This window comes from Lepisosteus oculatus, chromosome 4, assembly GCF_040954835.1.
Source record: "Lepisosteus oculatus isolate fLepOcu1 chromosome 4, fLepOcu1.hap2, whole genome shotgun sequence".
NCBI classification, from domain to species: Eukaryota; Metazoa; Chordata; class Actinopteri; order Semionotiformes; family Lepisosteidae; genus Lepisosteus; species Lepisosteus oculatus.
This window is the reverse complement of record NC_090699.1, coordinates 8,491,773-8,519,046: the sequence shown is the minus strand read 5'-3', so window position 1 is coordinate 8,519,046 and position 27,274 is coordinate 8,491,773. Positions and strand designations below refer to the sequence as shown.

At 42.4% G+C, this 27,274-nt stretch overlaps 2 protein-coding genes across 3 annotated transcripts in view; one reads left to right on the top strand and one right to left on the bottom strand.

Annotated features, from left to right (window-relative positions):
• LOC107077227 (uncharacterized) overlaps positions 1–5,447 on the bottom strand; it is a 33,717-nt gene extending 28,270 nt beyond the window's left edge. For both annotated transcript variants that reach the window (XM_069188521.1, XM_069188520.1), the window contains exons 1-5: positions 5,365–5,447; positions 4,020–4,124; positions 3,168–3,278; positions 1,217–1,342; positions 504–629 (exon numbers count right to left, since the gene is read on the bottom strand). In XM_069188521.1, the coding sequence (XP_069044622.1) occupies positions 504–629; positions 1,217–1,342; positions 3,168–3,278; positions 4,020–4,124; positions 5,365–5,446 (550 nt within the window). In that variant the 5' untranslated portion in view covers position 5,447. The remainder of the gene's footprint in view (positions 1–503; positions 630–1,216; positions 1,343–3,167; positions 3,279–4,019; positions 4,125–5,364) is intronic.
• An 8,284-nt stretch (positions 5,448–13,731) lies between these two features.
• pex19 (peroxisomal biogenesis factor 19) lies at positions 13,732–24,512 on the top strand. The gene is made up of 9 exons (XM_069188514.1): positions 13,732–13,911; positions 14,322–14,459; positions 16,713–16,816; positions 18,219–18,384; positions 19,633–19,718; positions 20,289–20,462; positions 21,521–21,676; positions 22,718–22,762; positions 24,313–24,512. Exons 2-9 carry the CDS (start codon positions 14,408–14,410, stop codon positions 24,391–24,393), a joined length of 864 nt encoding a protein of 287 aa, XP_069044615.1. The 5' UTR covers positions 13,732–13,911; positions 14,322–14,407; the 3' UTR covers positions 24,394–24,512.
• Positions 24,513–27,274: the final 2,762 nt, after the last annotated feature.

The following is a 27,274-nucleotide window of genomic DNA, read 5'->3' as shown; positions in this document are numbered from 1 at the left end:
TATAATCATAAATATCTGCTAAAAATATACAAAAGGCATAGATTTTCGCCACTTTGTTGAAGAAGAATTTTCTATTACATTTGATGTTTTAAATGTGATATCTTCAATGTAGCTGCAGTTCCAGTTCTGTATTGGTTTCCCTTTAACCAGTCATGGGCTGAGATGTGAAATTGTCAATAGACTGCTGGGAAGCAGGTTCTTTGACCACTAGAGAGGTATGAATATCAAAACTTGACGTTTCACCAGTGTTGGATTTCTGTGTGAGAAGACGGCTCTTGGTCACATTCCTGTAGTTTCTCTGTAGATCTGAATTGTCTCTCTGAAGGTTAGAATGTTCCCTTTGAAGAGTCTCCAGTTTCTTCTGCAGTCATGAAGAAATGAACATGCAGTGCTTATTTAAACTGATTTTGGAGTCTCTGTAAGTCAAAATCTTTTAGTCAATATCAATTTCTCAGTAGATAAAGAGGATGAGATGTGATCTAGACCATCACAAAGTTCTACACCTGTCTTGGCTTGTTGTGTAAGCTGACTGTGTTCCGTCACATTGCTGTAGTCTCTCTGTAGGTCGGAAAGACGTCCCTGAAGGTCAAAGTTGTCTCTTTGAAGGGTCTTCAGTGAATTCTGTAGTTCTGGAGGCCAAACACAAGAACTTTCATGTACTTTTGTAAACTGTGTTGGCGTACATCTTCAGGATGATCATTGAAAAGCCATGGTGGAAAAAGTTCAGAACCTATTAAGTTGTAGGTCATCACTGAATGATCTCGGTGAAAATCAACATTTTACCTTTGATGGGTCTGAAGATTTTTGCAAAATTTGGATATACAGTAATGGAAACAATAATTGTCACATTTGGCTTCATCCTTATTCGCTTCTGAAGTTAAGGAGAATAAAAGCCAGCAGAACTGCTAACATCTCCTTTTATCAACAAATGAAGAACTAAAACATCTGCAAGATGTCTGATGTCGTAATTTGATCATTCATATCACTATTTACAGAAACAAGTAAACAATGATAATGTCTATTTATATTAGACTCTATTGCTAGAGTCCCAGAATGCTCTGTATACTTCAGTATTATACAAACACATAATATTCTCAGTGCAAAGCACTCATGCTCCTCTTCCACACTCAGTATTTGTAGCTGAGAAATTATTTGCTTAATAGATTTTTGTTTACATTATTTCATTAGTTAATAGAAACTCTAGAGAATAAATTACCAGTGCTGTATCTCAAGGTAAGCAATTGGCCGTTTGACACATTCCTGTAACTTTCCTGTAGATCAGAGTGGTCTTTCTGAAGGGTAGAGTGCTCTTTTTGAAGGCTCTCCAGAGACATCAGAAGTTCTGGGTGAAGCACATAAGAGATATTTTCAGTTGATCTTGAAACCTGAGGTTATGTACAGAAAGTCCTCAAAATGATTGTTTAAAAAGCCACACAAGAAAGAGGCTTATAACTGTAAACATCACCTGTCGTGGAGTTCAGTGTAAGCTGACAAGTTTCAGTCACATTTCTGAAGTTTCTCACTACATCGGCATGGTCTTTTTGAAGGTCAGAATATTCTTGTTGAAGGATTTGTAGCTTGTTCTGTAGTTCTGCAGAATTAACAAAAGAATAGTTTTTTTCCATTGATCTTGTTACTATTGGGTAGCTAAAGCTGATCAGTCAAAATGTAAAACATGTTTAATGTTTTAAAAACATGAAATCAGGTGATATGAACCAGTCAATTGTACAGCAGTGTAATACACTTTATTGCGTTAGGTAGCATGGTAGGAAAATCTGTACATGTGTTATTCCTAAGCAGGTGTCAAGATTGAGAACATGCCAATAGAAATTGCCTTACACAGATGTAGTGTAAAACGTATATTTTCCATGCCCTGGTGGCTCCTCCCTCTTTAAAATTCTTAAACCTGGCTGACCTCTTACATTAGCTAAACATTATTTTAGACATTAGACAAATACTTTATATGCTCAAAATACTGTATGTCTTACACTACATCTAGATGTTTCTAGGGTTTATAATACATTTTATTTTATATAGCACCTTTAAAGGTGGCTTTACAGAATGGCAACAAAAAGAATAAAGAAATACACAAGATATGCATAATGAGAATACACAATGAGAGGAGACAGTAGATGGGGATGCTGAATACAGTAGGAGCAGAGGGGTAAAGAACAGAACCAGTTAAGTAAAGGCTCTTCTAAAGAAGAAGGTTTTGAGTCAAGATTTCAGGAGTTTAGAGAAGCGTGACTCTCTGATATCCTTGGAGATATAGTTCCAGAGCTTTGGGGCATAACAGGAGAAGGCCCTGTCACCCACAGTGTACATGGGCTTGGGGGACTGATAGGAAACCAGATTTAGAAGAGTGAGGGTTGCGAGGTGGGGAGTAGGACGATAGTAGCTCAGACAGGTACTGAGGTGCCAAGCCATGCAGAGCCTTATAGGTTCACAAAACTTGACAGGAAGCCAGTGCAAGGACTCCAGGACAGGAGTAATGAGATCACTTGCACTAGACCTGGTCAGGATTCAGGATTTGGATATTCTGGAGTTTGTTCAATGTGAATTTAGAAAGCCCAGCAATCAGCTTTTCAGCCACAGTTAGTGATAACATAGGACATAGTCTGGTAATTGGTAGACTGTTTTCTGATCAGACTGAGGTGAAAGAAAGATTTTCTGACAATATGTTGCACATCTGGGTCGAATATCATGCCTGAATCAAATATCTCCCCCAAGTTTTTCAATTTAGTCTGAAGTTCAAGTACAGTGCCATCTGCAGATAGGGTTACAGCACAGGGTTTACAAAGTTGATGGGGGGGTGCCAATAAGCTTGCATATTGGCACTGTGTATTTTGGAAATATTACTTACTCACACCACAACATTGACAGAGGTAGAACCATCTGAAGAGAGTTCTACTTCTGACTTTTTAGTTAATAACGTCAGTATAATCAGCTACGGATAGCTGTTTTGCCCATCAGTGTGGTATAGCTGATTTCGATCAGTATGTTACTTCTAGGTTTAGTTCCAGATTTAGAAGCTTCTAAAATAAAACTCTGCGGGTTTCTGAAGAGGAACTGAGGTTTTTCGCCTTTTCAAACCGACTACTGAATTCTATCGTTCGCGATTCAGGTCTCAATTTTAAATGCAAAGCTTTTAAAAATGCAATCTTTACCAGTTATGAGGTTAGACGTGTTCATTCGGAAATCCTCCAGTTGGTTCTGCAGTGTTAGTGGATGTTCAGGAAGGCCACTTGCCTCAGAATGTTCTATTGACCTGTGGAAAACTGAATGGGCAAAAACAGGCAGGAGAAAACCAGCAACTCACTGACAACTCAGCAGAACTTCTCCTTGGCTTGGTGAGTATTTGTTTTTTGCAAAAGCATCTTAGAACTGATAAGCAGTTCAGGTGGGGAGCTGCGTCAGCATGCGTAGGCTGTAAAGGAACAAGTAATGGGTTTATTCAATACTGAAAAAAAGGAAAAAGAAAACACAACGTTTCGGCTGTGGAGCCTTCTTCAGGTTTGAGCTGAAGAAGGCTCCACGGCTAAAACGTTGTGTTTTCTTTCTTCATTTTTTCAGCATGGAAAAAAACTATTTTTTTTCTTCCTTTGCAGCCTAGGCATGCTGACACAGCTACCCACCCGAACTGCTTCAGCCTACTTCTGCTGTGACCCACTATGCCTTCTGCTAAATCTTTTTCTAGATCTCTTCGTCAGCCCTTCTCCTCCTCCCTGAGCTACTTGCCCCCTTTTCTCACCAAACCAGCATTCCATCTCCTCACAGTGACTGACCTGTTCCAAGACCAGGCTTTCTTACCAACTCCTATTCCTTTACAGGATACCCGAAGAAGGCTCCACACCCAAAACATTGTGTTTCTTTTCTCCTCTTTTCAGCATGGAATAAACCTTTACTTGTTCCTTAAATGTACGTATACATTGCGCTATACATTCATCAATATGCAGCAGAGTACATTCAATACAAAACTTCCCAGTGTCAGCACTGAACTGCTCCCTGCTGGTACTCACAGTAGAGACCCACTCCAGCACTGAGAGTGCTGATCCACAGAATGGCAAAGACCAGCGCAAGGCTCCTGTAGGATGAAACTCTCCTCTCTGAGCTCGGCTGAGTCCCTGGGAATGGGAATAAGAGACTTGGTGATCTTTGATGACTTTAGTGCCAGTACAGTACTTCAAAACACCAGAGCTGTACTTTTGCTATTGCTATCTTTTTATACCAGGTCATCAACTTAAAGATAACTGTCAGAATTAAACAAAGGAACAGCACTGCGCTCATTCAGCAAATTGGGTTCTGTATTCTGTGCAACTGGGGCTGACAGGGAAGTAGAAAGTGCTCATATCTGATATTGTCAAATATAAAAAAAACTCCTGCATGCTGCAATGTGCCAATCTCTATTAAGTATAGATTTTTTTAGATGTGGCTTGTTTTTTTCAAATTATGATTCACATTATTTTTATGTACCAGTAATGGAATCAAAGGTTTTGCACGTGTGTAGTTCCACTGTGTATAATATGACAATATATAATCACAGTTCTCTTCACTTCATTTGCAATGTTTCCAGTTTTCAAGCACTTTACTTGAGATGACTGAATCATACTTTAGCTTTTTCTTTTTGTTATAACATTTGTGTTTCTATACAGCAGCAAAAAATAATGCTTCACAAAATACATGAATCCAGTTGTTTTCTTGTTAATACTAAGGCAAACATTTGCCTCAGAATTTTGACCTGTGGTAAACTGAATAGATACAGGCATGAGAACTCACCGAAACTGAAACTGAATTTGGTATATTCAGAGGAGTATATTTCAGAGCTAGGAGCTTTATTGTTGATGGAAAAGAGACTTTGTCAATCCAAAAATTCAACTTTATTAAGTCTTTGAAATATTGTAATCAATGAGATACAGATAACAGAAATTCTGCCCTGGCTGAACCTTATCATATATTTCCAATCAAGGACTGTTGGACACTAAACTGTTGGCATTTCTAATTGAGATGAACAATTTTATTACTATTAATATATAGAAAATAAAGAGCATTTACAACTCTCATGAGGAAAATGGACTGAAAATGGATGAATGATAGTTTATTAACATGGGAAACATAGGCATTGGGTAACTGTAAGTAAAAGCCCCCCCTGCCTTTGCTGAAAAAAAAAATTATTGTGAAGTGAATAATATTGTAAGAATTATTTTTTAACATAAGTGTTGAATCAGTTAAAAACAAAAGGAGGCAATTTGGCCCATGAAAGCTGCTATATAAAATGCAGGTTATGAACAGTGTTACTTATCCTCAGAGATTAGTTAATGCATTCAGAAATTAAGGCTATTTTTCAGATTGACGTCCGGACTGTACCTTCAAGTTTCCCAGTGTGTGACGGCCCTTCTGTCAGCTTCCTCATGGTTTTAAGCTCCACGTCTTTGTTAGGATTCCCCATCTCTGTTGAGCGCCAACTCTGCGGGCTGTCTCAAGAGGGACTTCTCTTTTATCTCTGAAGGGCTGGGTCAGGGGGAGGGGAGGATTGTTGTGTGGAAATGCACCCAATTCCTTGGCCTGCTATTGCATCATGTCTGCCTGTGTGCTCAGTACTGCGCAGACCTTCTCAGCTCTGCTCAGCTTAGCTCAGTTTAGTTCAGTTTAGCTCAGCTCTGCTCAGCCCTGCCCTGCTCTGCCCTGCTCAGCCCTTCTCAGCTCAGCTCAGCTCAGCTCAGCCCTGTGTCGCAAATCGCACACAAGCATGCAGGCAGCACCACGTATCCACACACACTCTGCTCCACTCATGCACTAGTTGCCACCACGCTCCTTTCTGTTTAAACCCTCTCTCCTCAATCCGTCCTCACTCATCATTGAGACTTTCTCAGCAAGAGCTGCCCTCCTCTTAGATCTCGACTTCTACAGTAGTTCTCTCTCGACCTTCCGATAACGACCTTTTGTTTCACGACCTAGACTGCTCTCTGGATTAGCGATTCGGATCCCGTCGCCTCCTTCGGATCCTTATTTTCAACCAGCCATCCGCCCACGCGCAGGATCCACCTAATTAATCTTAGTTTAGGCTTTCCTGAGAAGCTGCTCAGCTCAGCTCTGCTAAGATGTTTCCTAATTGCCTGCAGCTCCCCTGCTTCATCTGGTCCATCGCTCACTTTTCGAGAAGCACCCTGGGATTTTAAGAACCACAGAGTCGGGACCTCAGTTTAATGTGTCATCCAAAAGACGCTGCCCTTTTACAGCATACGGACACTTACCACCAGATTCCTCAATAGCTTCTATCCACAAGCAGTGCGATTGGCGAACACATTTAGCCATGCCCCTCGGACCACACCTACACCATCTACCTCATTATGATTTCTTATTGATTGCACATCTGCAGTCATTGTTTACACGTCTGCATTGTTTACATTCAAACTCTTTACTTGTTTACTTGTACATTGTCTACTGTTTGTTTGTATATTGTCTTGATGCACTGTCTGCTTTTTGTGTTTTTACACCTGTTTTAACAATTGAGAGACTTTCTGTAAGTAAGAATTCCATTGGACCAGTACATGTACCGGTTACATATGGCAATAAAGTTCAAGTTCAAGTTCATTAGTATCTGTTGCTGGTCTGTGCATGCACTGCTGATTCTGGGAGATGAAAACAACCTGAGGACAAGGACAAGGACGTAAGGATATTAGCTAGGTGCTTAGCCACGTACAAGGCAGGAATAATTCCTGTTTAAGGGGTCACCTCTCCCCTTTTTCTTTAGGCACTGTAAAAACGAAATTAGGTGTGACTTCAACAAGCTGTTGGAAGAGGTTTGATAACAGCATGGGAATATCTGTTTTCCTTCAGTAATTGATAGGATATCATCATACCCAGGAAATTAATCTTGAGTGCTTCTAGTATCTGTAGCATGTCTTGCCTCTTCTATACAAATGCTATTTCATTTGGAACATTGTCTTTCCTAAGCCTCAGGCATGTTGCTGATTTCTTCCCTGATAAACATCTGAGTGAAATATCCACTGAATTTGTCAGACGTTTTCGTCTCATTGTTGAGACATTTCCTGTTGTTATCCCAGAGATATTCTATTTCACCCTCCACCGAGTAAGATAAAAACACACAATAATCACCTGGTGAAGACCGGGTCAGGGTTGAAGCTTGTGAATTTTTCTTTGTGTGGGACACCAGGTTCAAGTTGGGAGTTGATGTTGAATAGACTCTGATTAATGTTGTTCATTTTCAGAAGTGGTGTTCTGTGGACAGCTTGAATCTTATCTGGGGTATCTGAGTATACAGAGGCCTTTATCTGACAAAATTGGATTCCAGTATACTGTGGAATACTACTCTCATCCAGCCTGCTTTTCAGTTCTGTTCAGTTCAGCTGTATCTGTTTATTATAGAGGTCTTTACATTTAATAGACCCTCTTATTGTATGCTGTTTCTAAAATGTTAGCATTAAAGATAATTTTTATTTAGCTCTCATTGTATTAAGAATAAAATGGACACTTTTTATTTATGGTACAGACTGAAATTACCCGTCTTACAAGGACATTTATTTGCCACTGTACCCATTAATTTTGGCAGTATGGCTGTTTTTTTGTCCTTATTAGAATTACTTTAAGGCAGGGATTGGTCATCCTAGGAGTTGGATCAGGTTTCACAGATCACTCTTAAAATCAGCAATTTCTAAACACTCTGAACAATTTCAGTTTGAGCATTAAAGCTTTTAATTTGATCATTGAATTGAAAGATCATAAGGAATGAAAATGCAAGCAGCTTGTAGTTCTAAGATACTGCATTTGGCTTGGTTGACTTAATTGAACCTAAGAACTAACTAAAGTATTAAATGTGTTGTGTTCTAGTGTTTCCAAATTGCCCATTTAATGGTAACTTATATTCAAGTATATCCCCACCTTCTCGAGTTTTGTACTCAGTGACAGGAGAACAGAGGTGTCTTCAAGTGCCTTATATTCATTATTCCTGAACCACATAGTCCAGTAGCCATTCTCAGGGCCGAGGTTAATATCCCTCTTCCTGCTGATGGACTCTCTCGCAATTCCTAAAGTCCATTTAGTCTTCTCCCCCACCTCCATCTCCCAGTATAGTCTCCCAGAGGAGAATCCCTCCTTGCCCAGCACAGAAACAACAGGGTGAAATCTCTGTGGAGAATCAGGTAGAGTCTGTCTTCGATCACCCAGCCTCACTTGTTTCTCATCCTTGGACAGGATGAGACTGCGATGTGCTGTATTAGGGTCCAGAGTCACATCAACTATATAGAAAAGAAAGAACAATGGCAAATGAGAACTGTAAATCTTTTATGATGCTTTTTTATTGCTCAAGACCCTGAAAGATTTTCACATGCTCATATTTTACATCTTTACTTCACAAACACATTTTTCCCTCCAAATTCTAAGGGACGCGGGTGAGGTGAGGTAAGGTGAGGCTGGCCACATGACCAGCCATGTTCCTGTTCACTAAAAGAAGACACTAGATCTCTCGCATCTTCACAAGCCTGAAGTCACATGAGGCCCAACACTCAGTATCTTATTGCTGATTTTAGATCATAGGTGTGCAACGCCAAACCTGCACAATCCAGCAGATTTTCTACATTGTTAAAAATAATTCTCCTGGTTACAGGAAAAAAAAAGTTTTATTAATTTTTAGAAATCCCTCATAAGATGAGGTGTTACCTGACTATAGTCAACCTCAGATTAACAACATTGTATCTTCTCTGGTGTAATATAGGTATGAGTGATATTAATATATGTATCAGAAACACTTTGGAGGAAAGAACATTTTCAATGTTACAAGTGCAGAGTGAATATCGGCCTGGGACTTCAAAGATTCAAGAATGAACTAGTGCTACAATCCCCATGAAAATGGAACAGGTACCCTATGATTTCATCCAGGCTCATTGCAAACAGGTGAGCCATTTCACTAACCAAGAGATATATTTAGAAAACTGTACCTGAAGCCATACGAAGCCACCGCCACACTGGGGAAAAGAGGAAGATCAATCATTTGTCTTCTGTGGAATCATATGATCTATTAAGGCAATCTAGAATGTTTTACAGTATTCCAAAAACTTTTTCTATAAAAGTCCATAATAATTTTGTACTATAGGAAAAGCAAACTGATTGCAGTAAACATTGCAGTAGCTACTCTGTAAGTTTGAAATTTAATTGAAATGCCTTATAGCTTTGCTATTTTTGAACATAGTAAACAATTAATTTTAACTGTCATTTTCACATTCTTTTACATAGATTTTTAACACATTAATCCTGTCCAATCCCTTTTATATTGTTCGTATTTCCAGTTTATTTTCATTAATGTATTATCTGCATTAGTACCCCTCTGAATTGTGTGCTTAAATTTTATTCCAAACAATAATTAAGTAGACTTTTGAGAAAAACAAGTGTCAGTAGGAAATAGTCAATTTAAATTACCTGGTGTCGGGACAACTCCTTCTTTTCCTGTTGGCAAGAACATCAGCACTTATTGAACAGTATATTATTAAAGACTTTTTTTTATTTTTGGTTTACTTTTTTAAAATGAAGTTGGTTGTAATCTACAACAAATCTACTACTACTACTACTGGGTGAAAGAATCTATTATCATTTGTTTTTGGTTGAAGATAATACTAATATAAAAGCTGTATTAAGACTAAGTATAACAATAAAATAGTTCAAATCAAAATAAACTTATGTGATTCAGCAAAAACACGGTTGACTGAAATCCCAAAAATATTAAAAGAAAGTGAGTATCATCTGTCTCCTCAGAGATACAAATTACACAAATGATCATTTCATTTAGCAATTTCCCCTCAGGGGATCAATAGAATATCTATCTACTGCAGCATTTGCAGATACTGATTCTTCATTATATGTGGTATTATAAGAGATACACACTGTCACCCTAAAAGGTGTTGCAGTTGAATGATTCACACAAAAAATGAAGGCTTTACTACACTAGGCTTGAGGAACAATAGCTTGGTAATCCAACCTGTTGACTAACCAGTCAGAACCCTCCCCAGGAAGTGACATTGGTGGTTAGAGTGGGATTCTTTGAAAGGATGTTCGAGTACAATTTGGCGCGATGAGAAGTTGGCATTCTCTGATTAATACCCTGGGGATTTTGACCCCCAAGTCTGGCCATGTAGAAGTGGCAGTCAGAACTGTCCGATAAAAATCTTGTATTTCTGCACTGTTGATCCGGTGATTGGTGGGAGCTCGTATAATGTCTTTCTTCTAAACATTCATTGACAAATTGCATATCCTCTGCAAACTGGAAATTTATTAATTGTCTAGATTTATGTTTCAAGTCCTAGCCCACACTGCCAGGGCCAAAGCACTATATTGGTGGTAACCATGGGATTGAGAAGCCTGTTGTTTGACAATCGGTGTGGACACAGAAAAACGCATGACATCTGGAAGCTGTTGAGGTAGTTGAGGTGAGGTAGCGCTGCACACAGTTTCACATTTATACATAGAAGCTGCACACTACCCACGACAGCATCCAGACCTTTTGGAGATGTAAAGAAAAGCTTGCCTGCAGCAATGGGGACCTGTGTTTAATAGCCATCAATTTTCTATAGCCTTCCAGTGTTATGAGAAGATCAAAGACTATACCAGAGATCAACATTATTCAGATAGAGCAGTCATGGATGTCGGAAAGGCCAGCCGTGGAATGAACAGTAGGGACCCTATGCACAGCGGCAAAAAGCGGGACAAACACAGCTCCCGGCTCAGGAGTCAGGCGGTGTTGGGGATGAGGCATATGCCCTCAGGACACGGACGTGGGGTGACCTGGTGCTAAGCGGGCCTCGCGACATTTGTACCTTAATGCTGAGCCAGGAACACTGGAGACACAGGGACTAAATAGGAAATGGAAACCAGACACACCGGAAGAACATGAATAATCACACAAAACTAGGAAAAGGAATGAAGTAGAGTGCCCTCTAGGGGTAGGATGTCGACCGAGATAGTACCGCACATAGAAAAAGCTGCACAGCACAGGGGGGAAGAAAAACCTCATTTATCTGTCAGGAAACCTCCGGGAGTCCACGGCTGACAGCTACCCCCTCCTCCAGGGTTATACAATAAACTTTATTAACATATGGTAGAGGGAGCCGAAAGTCTCTCGTGGACTGTGACAGAGCAGTGCTTTTCATCATACTTCTACGCTTGTCCTATACTATATTGCATACATCAACATAGCATTTTGCAACACTTCTGACTTTACTCTTCGTATAAGAAAGTTCAACCAAACGTACATATGCATTGTTTTATACATTTACCAATATGCCATAGAGATCATTCTTCCCAGTGTCAGCACTGAACTGCTCCCTGCTGGTACTCACAGTAGAAACCCACTCCAGCACTGCGAGTGCTGATCCACAGAATGGCAAAGACCAGCGCAAGGCTCCTGTAGGATGACACTCTCTTCTCTGAGCTCGGCTGAGTCCCTGGGAATGGGAAGAAGAGACTTGGTGATCTTTGATGACTTCAGTGCCAGTACAGTACTTGAAAACACCAGAGCTGTCCTTTTGCCATTGCTATCTTTTTATAACAGGTCATCAACTTAAAGATAACTGTCAGAATTAAACAAAGGAACAGCACTGCGCTCATTCAGCAAATTGGGTTCTGTATTCTGTGCAACTGGGGCTGTCAAAGAGGGAAGTAGAAAGTGATATTTTTTTTTATATTTTATAGTATCACCACAATTTTATATTGGTACATTTTATTGTATTGTTGAATGTTTCATTTATATTCATATTATTGGAGACTAGAAGGCAAAAAAGAAAGAACCACACTGTAACTGTAAATTATGTGCAAGAAATTACACATCATACCGTGGCAATGGATTTTTAGAAATATGGTTTGTTTTTCAAATTATGTTTTTTTGTTTTTTTATGTATGTGTTTATGTAATTTTTTGTTTAAATTATGTTTTTTATCCCTGGGTGGGTCAAGGGGAGGGGAGAGCTGTTGTGGGGAAATGTGTAGAACTCTCCCCTTCCTTTAGTTTTTTTATTTTCTTTAGGAAAACAATCTGACAGCCTGGAAGTGTCTCCTGAGCTTGAGAAGGAACATTACATGTCTCTGCCTCGGCTTAGACCCGCTGTCTCTTATGGAACTCTGACTGTCTTTAACATCTCCATTCCATTTGCCCAATATCTTCGCTCATCCGTCATTTCCACACGAATCCTGTGACACTGCCACCCCTTGGCAGGAGTTTAGCTCTGCATTCTTTCTGGATCCATTCTGTGGATTATAAGATAAGATATGAATTTGCTTTAGGAATCTGTCTTTTCACATATTCCAGCTTGCTCTCCATGAGACACACAGGCAGGGAGAGAGAAGCTGGGGGTCAGAGGGCAGGGTCAGCCATTGTACCGCACCCCTGGAGCAGTTGGGGTTAAGGGCCTTGCTCAGGGGCCCCACGGAGTAGGATTCCTCTGCCGGCTGCAGGATTTGAACCGGCAACCTTCCAGCCACAGGCGCAGATCCTGAGCCACAGAGCACAGAGTTTAGCTCTGGATTCTTTCTGGATCCATTCTGTGGGTGTGGTTGGCAAGTAACCACTTTGAAAATGGACGATTGTCCCCTAGGCTGAGTGTCCAGTGAATCGCCCATCCATTTTCAAACCACTTTATCCACTCCACGATCACGGGGGAGCTGGAGCCCATCCCAGAGAGCAACTGGTGCAAAGTGGTTTACAACCTGAATGGGACTCCAGTCTGTCACAGGGCACTCACAGACACAGACGTCCACACTCACACCAGCGTCGGCTTTCCTAGAAGCCCATTAACACACCAGTATTTCCTTGGACTGTGAGAGGAGACCAGAGCAAACGCCTGTGAACACAGGGAGAGCCTACAAACTCCACACAGAAGGCACCCTATGTCTATAAAAAAGTACCTGGTACTCTTATTAGCTGGGAGTAAGAAGGAGTTACTCTGATGCAAAATGTTGCTGGATCACAGAATTGGTTACGATTAATTCATTTACTTCAAATGTCTTTAATTTTATTTGAGGGTTTAAATAAGGAGAACACAAAGGTCATTAACCCTAAGTAACTCGCTAAGAGAAAGGTGTTTTGAAAATTCCATATGTTGTCTGTTCCAATGAGAATTTGCAAAGGAGATAAACAAGATACCTTTCACACGTTTGTCCTGTTTTTGTATTGAATACACCACTACAGTATTTTCATTATTGCAAATAATAATCTGTATACTGAATTAGCTGCACAAGTCCTGTCAAGGTACTCCAGTGTGAAATCTCAGGAGAAGCACAGGTATTTATAGGTACAGAATGTGTACATTTATGCCGTTAAAGCCCTCAGACTATGAGGCAGAGCAGAGACAGTAAAAAGAAGCCCGCGCAGTTTCTCTATCTGTACCTTATTCAAGACAAACTGTTGAAGAATAAATTAATGAAGCCAGAATACTTCAATACTTTATTGATAAGACAAACCGTTAGAACACAAATGTTGTTTCCAGACACGCAACAGCGGTTAAACGGTACGCTTTATTTCATGAAAGCAGATGATTTGTATTCATACACGGGTAATGTCTTTAAAATATTAATCTCGTATGTGGTCATACGACCAGGGGTGCTGTGTTTGTACCGTCCGTATTCAGAGCGAGACGGATCGCAGCTCGTCCAATACAATTTCATCCGGGGGAATTGTCGCCGGCTATGAGCCATCGCGTTCACGGAAATGAATAGTAGGAAACAGAACTTGAAGCCTCACAAAAGCCACATTCACACAGGGGAAAGGTCTTCGGTGAAGTCAGGCATCTCTTAAGTCGCCTTATCCGTAAAGCATTTTCTCTTTTTTTCGACAGGAAAACCAAACTCCTAATTAGGTGCAAAGCGGACAATGAGAACTTTGCCGACCGCTACATCCTCGAAAAACGAAGGGGTGAGGGACGGGTTGTTATTGTTTTTTTTTCCAACTAGCCTGTTCCCAGGTAATTTTTTGGGCGGGGGGATTTTAAAGAGTGGAGCTCCTCATAACTTTAATTATTAAAAATAATAACTTAGTACTGGTATTGCATATTCTTCCTTTAAGGGCTCATGACACTGCTGGAATCTCCACTTATTTTTAAGTCTGTGAAAACTTTTTGTTTTTGCCTCGAACGAATTTTAATGCTGCGGATTGCAATTTTGTAATCCTGATCTCTTACAATTTTTAGATTTTTTTTATTGTCTCTTTGTACTGTATGATTGTATTGAATACTTTGTTTTATACATGCAGATTTTATATTATGCATTATTGCACTGTTAATAGTTCATTATATGCCCAGTTGGAATAAAACCCGTTTAAAATAGATCGGAAAAAAACTACAGCACCCAGAATTCAAAGGGCCGGCATCGGACTTCCGCGCTGACATCACCTAACCAGGGCACCTTTCAAGATGGCGGCGGCAGCAGAGGCGCAGGATAATGAACTGGACGAGTTGTTAGACAGTAAGGACGGTACTTCTTCTGTAAATGTCGGATGTTCAAAGGAGTAGCTGGCGTTCATCGGTGAAGGAGAGGGCGTCCCAGTGTGAAAATTTTGGTTGCTGAACAGAGTACACGGTGTAACCTGTCACCCAAGACAGTTGAAACGCAGAATGATTAAACGAGTGGTTTTGCGAAATAGAGAAAAAAGAAGGGTTTTTTCTATTTTTTAAAGCTGGTTCTATCAGCATTGCCGCAGTTATTGTTATCTCTGTTAGGCAGTTGAAGCTGTAGTAGCAGTTTATTATTATACTTGCCATTGCTTTGAGAAGAAAATGACACTTAAAGAAGTGTCTGCTGTTTTCAAGTCGGATGTTGATGCCAGAATTTCAACATTTTAACACTTAAGCCACATTTAACGATATCAGCTCAGTAGATTGCGAATACTCTTGCTGTATATAGCAGTAAGTGAGGCATGCATGTCAGGTAAGACTACACTCGTGTGTCGCTGTCCCGTTTTGGAATCGGGAGCACCAGCATGTAAAATGCACCCGAGTTGATGCACCTGATTGTTAACTCTGACGACTGGGAATCGATATTTGCTGGTGGTTATGATGGCTGTTGTTAATGTTGAACAGTCAAGACCCTATACGTCCTTCGACTCGCAGCCCTGTTCTGTGTCTAGCACTACCGCGGCGTTTAAAAACGTGTCGCTCCTGCCCATCACAGATCCGACCTCAAAACTTGAGTGCTTTTCGGAAACCCCCCCCCGGCACAACCCACTGCTGTGTGTAGTTTAAATGCAGAGTGATAGGCCTGGGGTCAGACGTACATTCTTCCCCAAAATAACAAATCGATCCTCAGGATTCCTAGAATTCTGCTGGAATCCGAACCAGTTCTGAACCTACTGGGGGAGGAAACTCAATAGAGCTGCAGCCTGGTGTGTGATCTCCTGTCACAGCCTGAGGAACAGTGAGCCTGTCTCTCAATAATAGTAATACAGTGTGTGATCTCCTGTCACAGCCTGAGGAACAGACAGTGAGCCCGTCTCTCAATAATAATAATACAGTGTGTGATCTCCTGTCCCAGCCTGAGGAACAGACAGTGAGTCTGTCTCTCAATAATAATAATACAGTGTGTGATCTCCTGTCCCAGCCTTAGGAACAGTGAGCCTGTCTCTCAGTAATAATAATACAGTGTGTGATCTCCTGTCACAGCCTGAGGAACAGTGAGCCTGTCTCTCAATAATAATAATAATAATAATAATAATAATAATAATAATAATAATAATACTGTGTGTGATCTCCTGTCACAGCCTGAGGAACAGACAGTGAGCCTGTCTCTCAATAATAATAATAATACAGTGTGTGATCTCCTGTCCCAGCCTGAGGAACAGTGAGCCTGTCTCTCAGTAATAATAATACAGTGTGTGATCTCCTGTCCCAGCCTGAGGAACAGACAGTGAGCCTGTCTCTCAATAATAATAATACAGTGTGTGATCTCCTGTCCCAGCCTGAGGAACAGTGAGCCTGTCTCTCAATAATAATAATACAGTGTGTGATCTCCTGTCCCAGCCTGAGGAACAGTGAGCCAGTCTCTCAATAATAATAATACAGTGTGTCATCTCCTGTCCCAGCCCGAGGAACAGTGAGCCTGTCTCTCAGTAATAATAATAATAATAATAATAATAATAATAATAATAATAATAATACAGAATGTGTTCTCATATCCCAGCCTGAGGAACAGATAGTAAGCCAGTCTCTCAATACTAAAACAGTGTGTGATCTCCTGTCACAGCGTGAGGATTAGACAGTGACCATCTCCAATAACAATAAAAATAAAAGATCTGTAGCCCAGTATGTGATCTCCTGTCACAGTCTGAAGCAGAGACTCAGTGTCTGTCTTGAAAGTTTTGGCAGCACTTCAGTTCATCCATGATGCCAATAAAGCCATTTCAAATTGAATTTGGGTCTCAAGCTAAATTCCTGTGGGACCCAAGCAGAGAAGTCCATCCCTGGTGCAGGTGTGTCCACTGGTTCCCATCCCAGCTCTCAACAGAACTGGCTGGTTACTGGTTTGGCTGGACCACTGGAAGAGTTACCCTCGGCTCGGGCGCTGCAGCTGTACAGTGACCTCGCAAACCTGCTTCTCTCCTGCCAGCTGTGTGCCAGCGTCTGCGTTTGAATAATCCCAGTAGCCGCCAGCGAGACGACCCGAGTCGGGACCGGATTAGATTCTGTTCCTAATTGACGGTTTTCAATTTTCGTTTTTGATCAGGTGCCCTGGACGACTTTGAGAAGACCAAGCCCTGCGCCGCGGCCCCCAGCTCTGAGGGAGAGCCGACTGCAGCGCCCCCTGCTGCTGCCAGTGACAAGGAGACAGTGAGTCGGTCTTCACTGGCTTTGCTTAAGTGACCTTGATCTAGTCCTGTAAAAGTTACTCCTGTGCCCCCGTTTTGTTTTGCGTCAAGCGGCAACCATTTTTCCAGTGGATGAGAGGATCCCAAATTAAACTGATAGACTAACTAGTATATAAATTTGCCGTGATCCATGTTGAGATTTGAAATGACGCACTCCTGCTCATGCAGTCCGTCTCAGGCCTACATTTCCGTGATGCCGAGATGCAAGAAGTCGGATCGCAGTTCAGTGAGGCCAGGTTAGCTCAGGCCACTTCCAGAGAATATCAAAGACGACGCACATAAGGTGTCTCGCCCGTGGTGCTCTGAATCCAAGCAGTTTTGCAGGAATTTTCTGTCACCTCCCTAATTATGAATGGGTGTTTAGTGACCAAGGCAGACGGATTAGAACTAGACAAAATACTTCCACACTTGGCACAGTGGCTATTTGTGATAAGGTGATCACCGCCTATGGGTTATTTCTGAGTCCAGTATTTTTCAGACCATTGGCAGGAGTGAACCCAGGTCAGGTCCGATTCTATTGTACGATTCTTCACGCACAGATAGTGCTGATCTTACACTGTAGAGCCCCTTACTTATAGATAGATAAGATAGATACATAAGACTTTATTGATCCCGAAGGGAAATTGATGTGTTACAGCAGCCCAGCCCAAGACAAGCATAGTCATAGTCATAGATCATAGTCACTGTAAAAACAATAAAATATGTGCAAAATGTGCACAGGTATATATAGATTGAGTGTCCAAAAAAGTACAATGGAGCAACATGCTGTCCATAGAGGAGCAAATGAAGGGCTGACAGTCGTAGCCTAGGGCAGCGTTATACACCCTGACAGCCGCCGGGAGGAAAGACCTGCGGAAACGTTCCCTTGAGCACCGTAGCAGGAGCGGTCTGTTGCTAAAAGTGCTCCGCTGCCCAATAACAGTCCCATGAAGCGGATGAGAGGCGTTGTTCACGATCGCTGTGAGCTTGGTCAGCGTTCTCCTCTCAGCCACCACCTCCAGGGGCTCAAGGCTCAGCCCCAGCACAGAGCCCGCCTTCCTGATCACTTTATTGAGCAGAATGCAGGATGTGGCTGTAGACATCCAACCCCGCCTCTCAGCCCTCAGCTGGAAAGGAAATATTAATGACAGGGCAACACCCAGAGTGAATAAATAGATTCCAGTGACGTACACTTGAATATACGCTGTTGGAGCCGGAATTATCATGGCTGCCGGCGCCCCTGGCTCCTGGATAAAGGATGCACGCTCGTTCCGATCCCGGGGCCTCCCATCGTTCCCGTTTCCCGTCGCCGCGTGCAAACGTGTGCGCTGGGAGCTGTCGATCCCAACCTGTCCCGTCTCCCCGCCCCTCCCCGGCTGCTCTAGTGCCCCCCGCTGCTGGAGGACAACCAGTTCTTCGAGGCGCTGTTCGAGGGGGAGCTGGCCAGCCAGGCCCGGGAGGAGTTCGACAGGGCCATGAGGGAGCTGGCCCAGGAGGAGCCGCACCTGGTGGAGCAGTTCCAGAAGCTCTCGGAGGCGGCCGGCAAAGTGGGTACGTCTACCGCCCCCACCCACCCGTCCGCCTGGCCGGGATCGCCCACCCCCCCACCAGGAGTGGGGAAATCTGGGAATCGGGAATCTAATAATAATAAACTTTATTTTATATAGCATCTTTAAAGGTGCCTTCTCATAGCGCTTTACAGAACGACAACGACAAAAAAGTACACAAGATAGACACAATGAGACAATAGACGGGGTACTGAATACGGTAGGAGCAAAAGGGTAAATAAGAACCGGTTAAGTAAAGGCCCTTCTATAAAGAAGGTTTTGAGTCTAGATTTGAAGGTGACTCTGATATCCTTAGGGATAGAGTTCCAGAAGTCTGGAGCACAGCAGGAGAAGGTCCTGTCACCCAGAGAGTGTAGACAGGACTGGGGGACAGACCAGGAGACCAGAATTAGAAGAGCGAAGGTTGAGAGGTGGGGAGTAGGACGATAGTAGCTCAGACAGGTACTGAGGTGCCAAGCCATGCAGGGCCTTATAGGTGAGCATGAGGATTTTGAAGTCGACACAAAACGCATCCATCCATCAGTTTTCTAACCAATTCATCCAGTTCAGGCTGGGGGCGGACGCACACACTCGCACCAGGGCCGATTTTCCCACAAGCCAGTTAACCTGTCAGTATGTCTTAGGACCATGGGAAGGAACTGGAGCATCTGTAGGAAACCCATTGGAAATACAGACTCCCTGCAGATAGCACATCAAGTCTGGGATTGAACCCAGGGCCTGAGCACTGTGGGGCGGCAATGCTCACCACTGCTCAGTGCCTCCCATCAGGAACAGACCAGATGAGCGAAGGTCCCTCACAGTCCATCGTCTGGTACTGTTGTATGTGATCCAGGTTAATACAGAAGCCAGGCGTGAGATGGTTCAAGCCTCTTCTTTATTCAGCCAACTGTGCACAGGATGAGGGGAGATGCCTCAATAATAGGAACTGTTTTCTTTTTGGGGTTCTGCTTATCCTCTACAAAGACATAATTGCAGCCTGCCTTAAAACATTGCCATCTCACTATAAGAGCACAAAAACAGATTTTAGGCTGGAAAACATCTGTAGCGGACTACAGAGGAATGAGGATGATATGTAGGATACCAGCTCCCTTTTCAAATGATCTAAATGAACATTTCACCCACAAAGGTGAAAGGTGGGAGGTTTCAGTATTTAGAGATGCCCTTTAGATGCTTGTGTCAACGCTGTTTGTGATTTGCGGCTTTGCATCCCTCAATAAATCTCTTTTCACAGGAACAGATGCGGCGTCACAGCAGGAGTTCACTTCCTGTCTGAAGGATACCCTCAGTGGATTGGCCAAAAATGCAGATGATTTACAGGTAGGCACACAGGGTTCTACACAGAAACAGCAAAGGTTGGGCTTAAGAGAGGCAATTTCAGCTCATGGAAATTCGCTAAAGGCATCCTTTTCACCACTAGGAGACGCTTGGTACTCCAGTAAGAAAATTAACATGATGCATTATGAAGAGCTCTCGGTTTTCAAATTGCCCATCAAAATAACTATCTTAATCCCTCCTCATTTTATTGTACTGCAATATGTCGTATCCATAATAGTGGAATTATATTTCCATGGATCCTTATCCTTTGGGTGCACAAGAAATCGGAAAGTTATTAATAAAGAGATTTGTGTGTTGGTACCTTCTTATAGTGTTTTATTGTTGTGTGCAATTTGACAAAGATTCAGTTTTGGTGCTGTTTTATTGTCATCATTTTAGCGTTGCTAAAGAGTATTGATTTGCTGATTTTTCCCAACCTCCAGGGACAATGTCTTTAGACCAACTTGCTTGACAGCCTGAGTTGATCTTTTTATTACCTTTTTTTTTTCGGATTGCTTGAATAGAAGAAGAAGAAGAACTGAGATTAATGATTTCTATGCACTCTGTCTTCAGAGCTCTGGATTGGCTGGGGAGGACCTGGCCAAAGCTCTAGAAGGGCTGGGATTGGAGGAAGGCAACGAAGGAGGCGGGGAGGATGCCAACATCCTCCCCATCATGCAGTCCATCATGCAGAACCTGCTGTCAAAGGACGTGCTGTACCCCTCCCTCAAAGAGATCACAGAGAAGGTAAAGCAGCTGTCACACTGCCCCCTAACTGTGGGGAGGACTGACCTAAGACAGGCAGGCCCTCTTTCTAAAGGGGAAATGGTTTAGAGTGCCCTCTTATAATAATAAATAATCCTTACACTTATATAGCGCTTTTCTAGACACTTCACTCAAAGCGCTTTACAGGTAATGGGAACTTTCCTCCACCACCACCACCAATGTGCGACGGGAGCCTTAGTGTGCCAGTGCACTCAACACACAGCGCTCTCAGTGGGGAGCAGAAGAGAGTGATGAAGCCAGTTCAGAGATGGGGATTATTAGGAGGCCAGGAGGAAATTTTGGCCAGGACACCAGGTTGACACCCCTACTTTTTTAGAGAAACACCCTGGGGTTTATAATGACCATGGAGAGTCAGGACCCCAATTTTATATCTCATACAAAGGATGGCGCCTGTTTACAGTACGGTGTCCTCGTCACTATACTGGGGTATTAGGACCCACATGGACTGCAGGGTGAGCGCCCCCTGCTGGCCCCACTAACACCTCTTCCAGCAGCAGCCTTAGCTTTCCCAGGAGTCTCCCATCCATATTGGCCAGGCTCACACCTGCTGAGCTCCAGTGGGGCTGCCAGCTGGGAGCTGCAAGGGGATATAGCTGCTGAGTATTTTTAAGGAGTCCTTAACTGAAGCACAAAATCATATCAACAGCTATATTGATTAATAGTAGAATTAAAAACATAAGATGAGGAGATCCTCTCCGAGATCAGAGCAGATAGATGGTGTGAGTGTCCTGATTTTAACCACTTGACATGAGAAGTGCCCCAGTTTTTTGTAAGAAATCCCTTGTTGAATATCTTTGAACCTAAGACGTGAAAATTACTTGTCCTGCATGTTCTGGGCAGTTAGTTTTTGAAGGTGCAAAAAATACAGTAAAACAATAGTGCACATCGAAACCGCATGACAAAAACACCTGATGTCAACAGAGAATGTCTCCTGTCCGTTTTCTCTCCTCCTTGTTCTGGGCTTCTGCCTTTCTGACCCTTCTCCTGCTCTGTTGCCTCCACCCCTCCTCTCTTTGCAGTACCCTGATTGGCTGAACTGCCACCGGGAGTCCCTCCCTCCTGACCAATACCAGCGCTACGAGCAGCAGCACAGACTCATGGGAGAAATCTGCCGGCAGTTTGAGGTCGAGGGTGAGCAGGGCTGCTTTGAGACCGTGCTGGAACTTATGCAGCAGGTGAGACGTGTGGTGCCTTTTCCTGGCCCTGCAGTGTCTAAGAGGGTTGATTTGTTTCTGGGCCCTGGTGCCTTAATGTCTAGCAGGAGCAGTGCTTGTATAACGAGCTTCACTCTATAGCTAATACTTTGGATCAAGCTGTAAGTCCAGTGTCATAAAGATTGCAGGAAAGTAAGTCCGGTTAATGAGTTAAAACGAACGTTTTCCTTTTGTAAGGCAGTGTGCTGACTCCATATTGTAAAACCTCATTGCTCACTAGTGGGATCACTGTGTGTACAGCAATACTACCATGCATGACACTACAAAGGCTTGTGGCAACGGCACAGATGATTGTAGGATGTGATTTACCATCAATCGGCGAGATTCACACCATCCTCTGTCGCAATAAAGCCCTGATCCATCATTCAGGATCCCAACCATCTTGGCCACAAACTGTTCTCCCCCCTCTGCTTTGACAAGTGGTACAGCACTGTTGAAGCACAGACCACTAGGCTTAAGAACAGTTTGTAATCTACAGCAGCTCGCATCCTTATGCCTCAGAACTCTTCACTGTGCACTTTTGACTTGGAATACCATATATTTATTGTTCCCTACCATGTATTTATTGTTCTCTACCACGTACTTATTGTTCTGGTTGTTTATTGACCATACATACTGTACCTTATAAATAATGATCATTTTTGTAATGTACTGTCTAGATTGTGTGGTGGTGTCTGTCGTACTGTATCGTCTGCTGTTCTGTGTATATCCCGAGAGAACGGCGCATATACATGTGGCAGTAAACACCTCTTTTCTGCTCTACATTGTACGCAGCGTGATTGTGAGCGTGGTGATCGTATTTATTGATTAGCAGAAAGAGGAAAGGCCCAGAAGACAGGGAAGATGGGATTTTTAATAAGGCTTTCTTTTTTTATATTAACACAAGACAGTGGAAAATAGTTTGCCAATTCTATCCTAGGTTTTTTTAAGCTTCTAGTTGCTTCCCCTGTTTATCAACACATTGCTGAGTGTAGCAGTTGAAATCTCTGCTTTCTCTTTCAGCTGCAGGATCTTGGTCACCCTCCCAAAGAGTTAGCAGGAGAGACGGTGAGTCAGTCACTTCATATAGCTCTGCTTATGCACCAGGGTGTTCAACTGAGCCCTTGTAGGCCTTGTTCTTCAGTTGTCTGATATGAAGATAAAAGCATGATTATGGATTCTTGTCTAATGACTGAACTGGGCTTAACTACAGCTTCATTGCTGTAAAGACTGGGAATATTTTGAAAATCCATCTTCTTAAGAGCTAAAATGATATGCTTCTTGTGTTTTGCCCATGTGACATTGTAAATTCCCATTTTTCATTAGTTTTTTTCCCCCCACTTTGGATCAGTTGCATTGTTAGTCTGATTATTTAAGTAACTGTAACACTAAACCAGGCTCTGAGGTGTTTTGTAGCTAACAGTACCTTTAACAATGTCAGTGTTAAAGCTTTTGCGTAATCGACTGTATAGGACCTTAAGTTAAATCCTGTATATGTCTAACAATGTTACTAATTAGGTTAATTGTTTAATTGGAGGTTGGAACAAAAAACAGAAGAACTAGGACTTTTGTGAGCTAAATAAAATGATGACAATAGGAAAATCAGGATGATTCCTGTTCTGAGTTTGAGACCCCTGGTCTTCATACAGATGTAAAGAACTTAAGCACCCAAAGGTTACAAGCAAGAGGAGGCTATTTTGCCCACCTGATCCCTTTGGTAGTTAGTTGATAATGGACCCAAGGATCTCATCCAGCTGTTTCTTGAAAGAAACCAAGATACAGTCCCGCTCTTCTCTGGTTAGAGAGAGGCTATTCTCTCTCTAGATCATTGAACATTTTTAGTTTCTTAGTTAATCCTCCAGCTGGATCATCAGCCACTAATCGGCAAAGCTGTGTATCTTGTATTTTGTTCTGGTCTTACTGTGTTAGCGTGTCCTGGACCAAGAGCCCCAGTACTCGACAGACACCTTATTCTGTGCATTGTGCCCATGTCAGTAGTTGCACAAGATCTAGATTTAAGTGGATTTAATCAGAACAGGCCATTTGTTACTTGGGAACTGGAGGACCCTCTGACGTCTGATGAGTAGGTCGCACCCATGCAACATAGGACAGACTGCACGAACGTGCCTGTTTCTGTGGTAGCGATATTCCAGCCAGGAGCAGTGCGAGTGTGCGGGCTGGAAAGGTTAATCTCATGCCGAAAAACACACAAGCCTCTTGAGCCTTTTTGGGGTGTGAAGGAGATGGAGAGATAAGGTAGTAGGATATAAAGCACAGGAAAAGAAAGTACGTGAGATTGTGTATCCCAGTGAATGGAGATCTGGGGAGAGAGGCATGAAAGTTGAGGTCTGTAAAAGTATAGAGAGATCTTCTCCAAAGAAATCCAGGTCAGAACTTTTGCACCTTCAGTGGTAGACTGATTTATGTCACTATGTCACTCAAGACTCCTCATGCCCCCCCAGTTCCAGGGGAATATGTCTTTCGGCGCGCCAGGTTTTACCCACAGGTTGGTCATAGTGATCCAAACCTGGGTTTCAGCCTCGCCCGCTGCCCTGCTGCTCGAGAGAAATCCAGATATCTCGAGGATGATGACTCCCATCTCCCGTTTCCCTTCACAGCCCCCGGGCATGAACTTTGACCTGGACTCGCTCCATCTCCCAGGAGCCACTGCGGGTGGCGAGCAGTGCGCCATCATGTGACCTCCCGGACGGGCGATAAGATGGGGAAAGAGGGAAGAAAGGGTGACGCCCACTCTTTTCCACGAGCTCGCTCGCCCTCTCTCTCTCGGCCAGCTGGAGATTAAACGGTTTAAAACAGACTGCCGCCCTCGTGGTGAACTTTCACAGCCACCTTCTTTTCCCATGTCAAGTGCAGTGTTCCTCTGTTGACCACCGCTGAATACCTCTCGAGTGAATCCAGCCCCTGATTTATAGTTAGGTGGGGACATCACTGTCTTGCAGTGCACAGCATTGGGAAGCCATGGCGTGTTCATGGGAAATGGAGTTTCCGGTTCCTATCTGTGTGGTAGGTTTCAGCTAAACTACAATTCCCTCCATGCTGTGGTGTGTACCAGGATGCTTCCCTGGTAGTCTGAGTCAATTTATGATCTTCCTGTATAGGTAGAAGTGTTGAGTTTACAATTCTACTGCAGTTGGCACTTAAGAAAGGATACAAACGAGACGATGGTCCTTGTAGTTGGTTATTAATTGATCCAAGGATCTCATCCAGCTGTTTCTTAAATGAAACAAATTAAATGAGACTTTTTGTGTTCAGTGCTGTCTGAGGGTGTAATACAAGGTGAGTGGGAAAGACTCAGAGGCATTTGAAAAAATCAGATACAGAAGTTAGCTGAAAGGCCACTGGTACAGCGAGACAGAGACAGTAGGGATCCCAATTTTAAATGATGCTACAGTACATGGGTACACTTGCACTTAGAATCCTGGGGGTTTGGGGGTTCCTGTATTCAAGGACACTTGAGTACAGCTGGTTGCCACAGCCATAATACATCCAGGTTTCTATAGATGGATAATTTGATTCAATACAATCTTTTCCCACATCCTACTGCTATAACAAAGTTATCTCCCTTGTCTTCCCACAGAAATGTCTTTTTAATTAATCCTTCGGGGGCTGTGAGAATATTCTCGCTTGATCTCTGCCAGGATAATCCTGTTTGTATTTTAGAAAAGAAATGACAAATTAAGTAATTCTTCAGAAATTTGTGGTAGGGGAATTGTAAAAAACGTTGCCTTCATTAAATCAAAGGCCTAAAATATGAAGTAATAAAGCCTGAAAGAGACACTATTTCAGTAAAAGAAGTTTTAAAAAGCATTTTTCAATTGCATTTTTAATCTGATCTGGTAATGTGTTCCAGATATTTTAGAATCGAAACAGGGCATCATGTAGCCATTTGAGACAGCAGTCATAAATCTTCAGATCTAGTTTGAAATGTGATGTTTCAGTGTAGGTCATCATTTCTCAGAGATAGTGATATATTCTGAGAGGAATTAGCCGGCAATAACAATTGTACTAAATTTCTTAGTCAAATTCAATGCATAGTGGATACATAGAAACATTCACCTAGGGTTTGAGAGAAATGAAAATAATATACTATAACACTAAAAGCTGCTTACATTCTACAGTATCTTTGAGGTCAAGTATTTTTTTTACTAGAAAGTTTCAAGTTTAAAGCTGCTTATTAAAATTGCCTTATTTGAAGCAAAACCTGGATCAATTTTCATTTTTTTAAACAAGTTTTTAACTTGGCGGAAATGGTTATCCAAGTGCTTGGACTGGGGAGCTGTTGCACACACATAATTGCACACTGCAGAGGAACAAGTAGAAGTCTCTGTCACATTGAAAAGTAAAAAGAAAAGGCTCCACAGGAATAAGAAGCAGTGGTCAGTGTGGAATCGACCTCTACTTGTTCCCTTATGTAAAATGACCACACTTAAGTCACTAAAGTGTCCAGAAGGACTCGTGCCTTCCTTCTGAACAAACTACACACAATTTCTGTCAGATATTCAAGTCCATGCTCTCAAGAGAACTGTGCTCTAAAGCAATGCCTGGTGTACGGTCGATTTCAGGGCTTTGAGAAAGAGAAAACTAGTTAAAGCCACTCATTAAAGGAAATGTTAGGACTGATCGACTGCAGGAACGTGACTGAAATGTGCACAGCAGAAGAAAAAAAACATCGGGACGCTTCTTTGGTTGATACATCTTAAACTGTGCCTCATCAGAAATCCCCCCGAGCTGTAGAGCACTTCATCAAAGGCTTAGGGCAAAGGTTACAGTCACTTAAATGCAAATGAAATGGTTTTAAACCTTAAGATAATCCTGCTAGATAGCAAATATGTCAGCGGTTTGCAAAGGGTGTCTTAAAAATGGCTCCAAGAAATATCTGTAAATAACTTTTTTCTGTACTGGATATAAAATTAGGACCCAGAGTAGATTCAAGTTTCAATTAGTGGTCCCAGTGCTGTATCAAAACTACAATAAAATTTACAGCGGAATGCTAAAGTGTTGTGAGCTGCTTTTTCCTTCATCCTTCTGAAATGGGCAATAAATCTTTGGGAGATAATCTTGCAATAAAGACCTTTAGTGAAGTCCATGACAGAGTGTAGGCACTCTCATCAAGCCAGAGCTTTCCCTAACTGCGACACTAGTCCATCACAGCAATGCTGGTATGCATGTACGGATGGATGGTCGGACAAGAGCCTTAACAAAAAAGCAGGAAGAGTTAAACCATTCACCCTCCATCAATGCTTAACAGCCAACACAGAGAGCACTTGGCTTCAGCTACAAGCACCACTGTCCTCCTCTTCCATCAATCACTGCTTTTCAGTAGTCCAATTTTTTTCCCCCCTTCATAGATCACAGGTCAATCAATCACTAAGTTAAGAACAGGATTGCAATTTGAAAAGCAGCGATCACAAATTTCAGGGGTGACCCAGAGGAACCTTAAGGACCACCGGATGATCTTTATTTGGCGTTCAGGTAAGGACACAACTTAAAAAAAAAATTTAACTGTTTCAAATAGAATGACCTGTCTTACAGATCGTGGTGGCTGGTAACACACAAAAA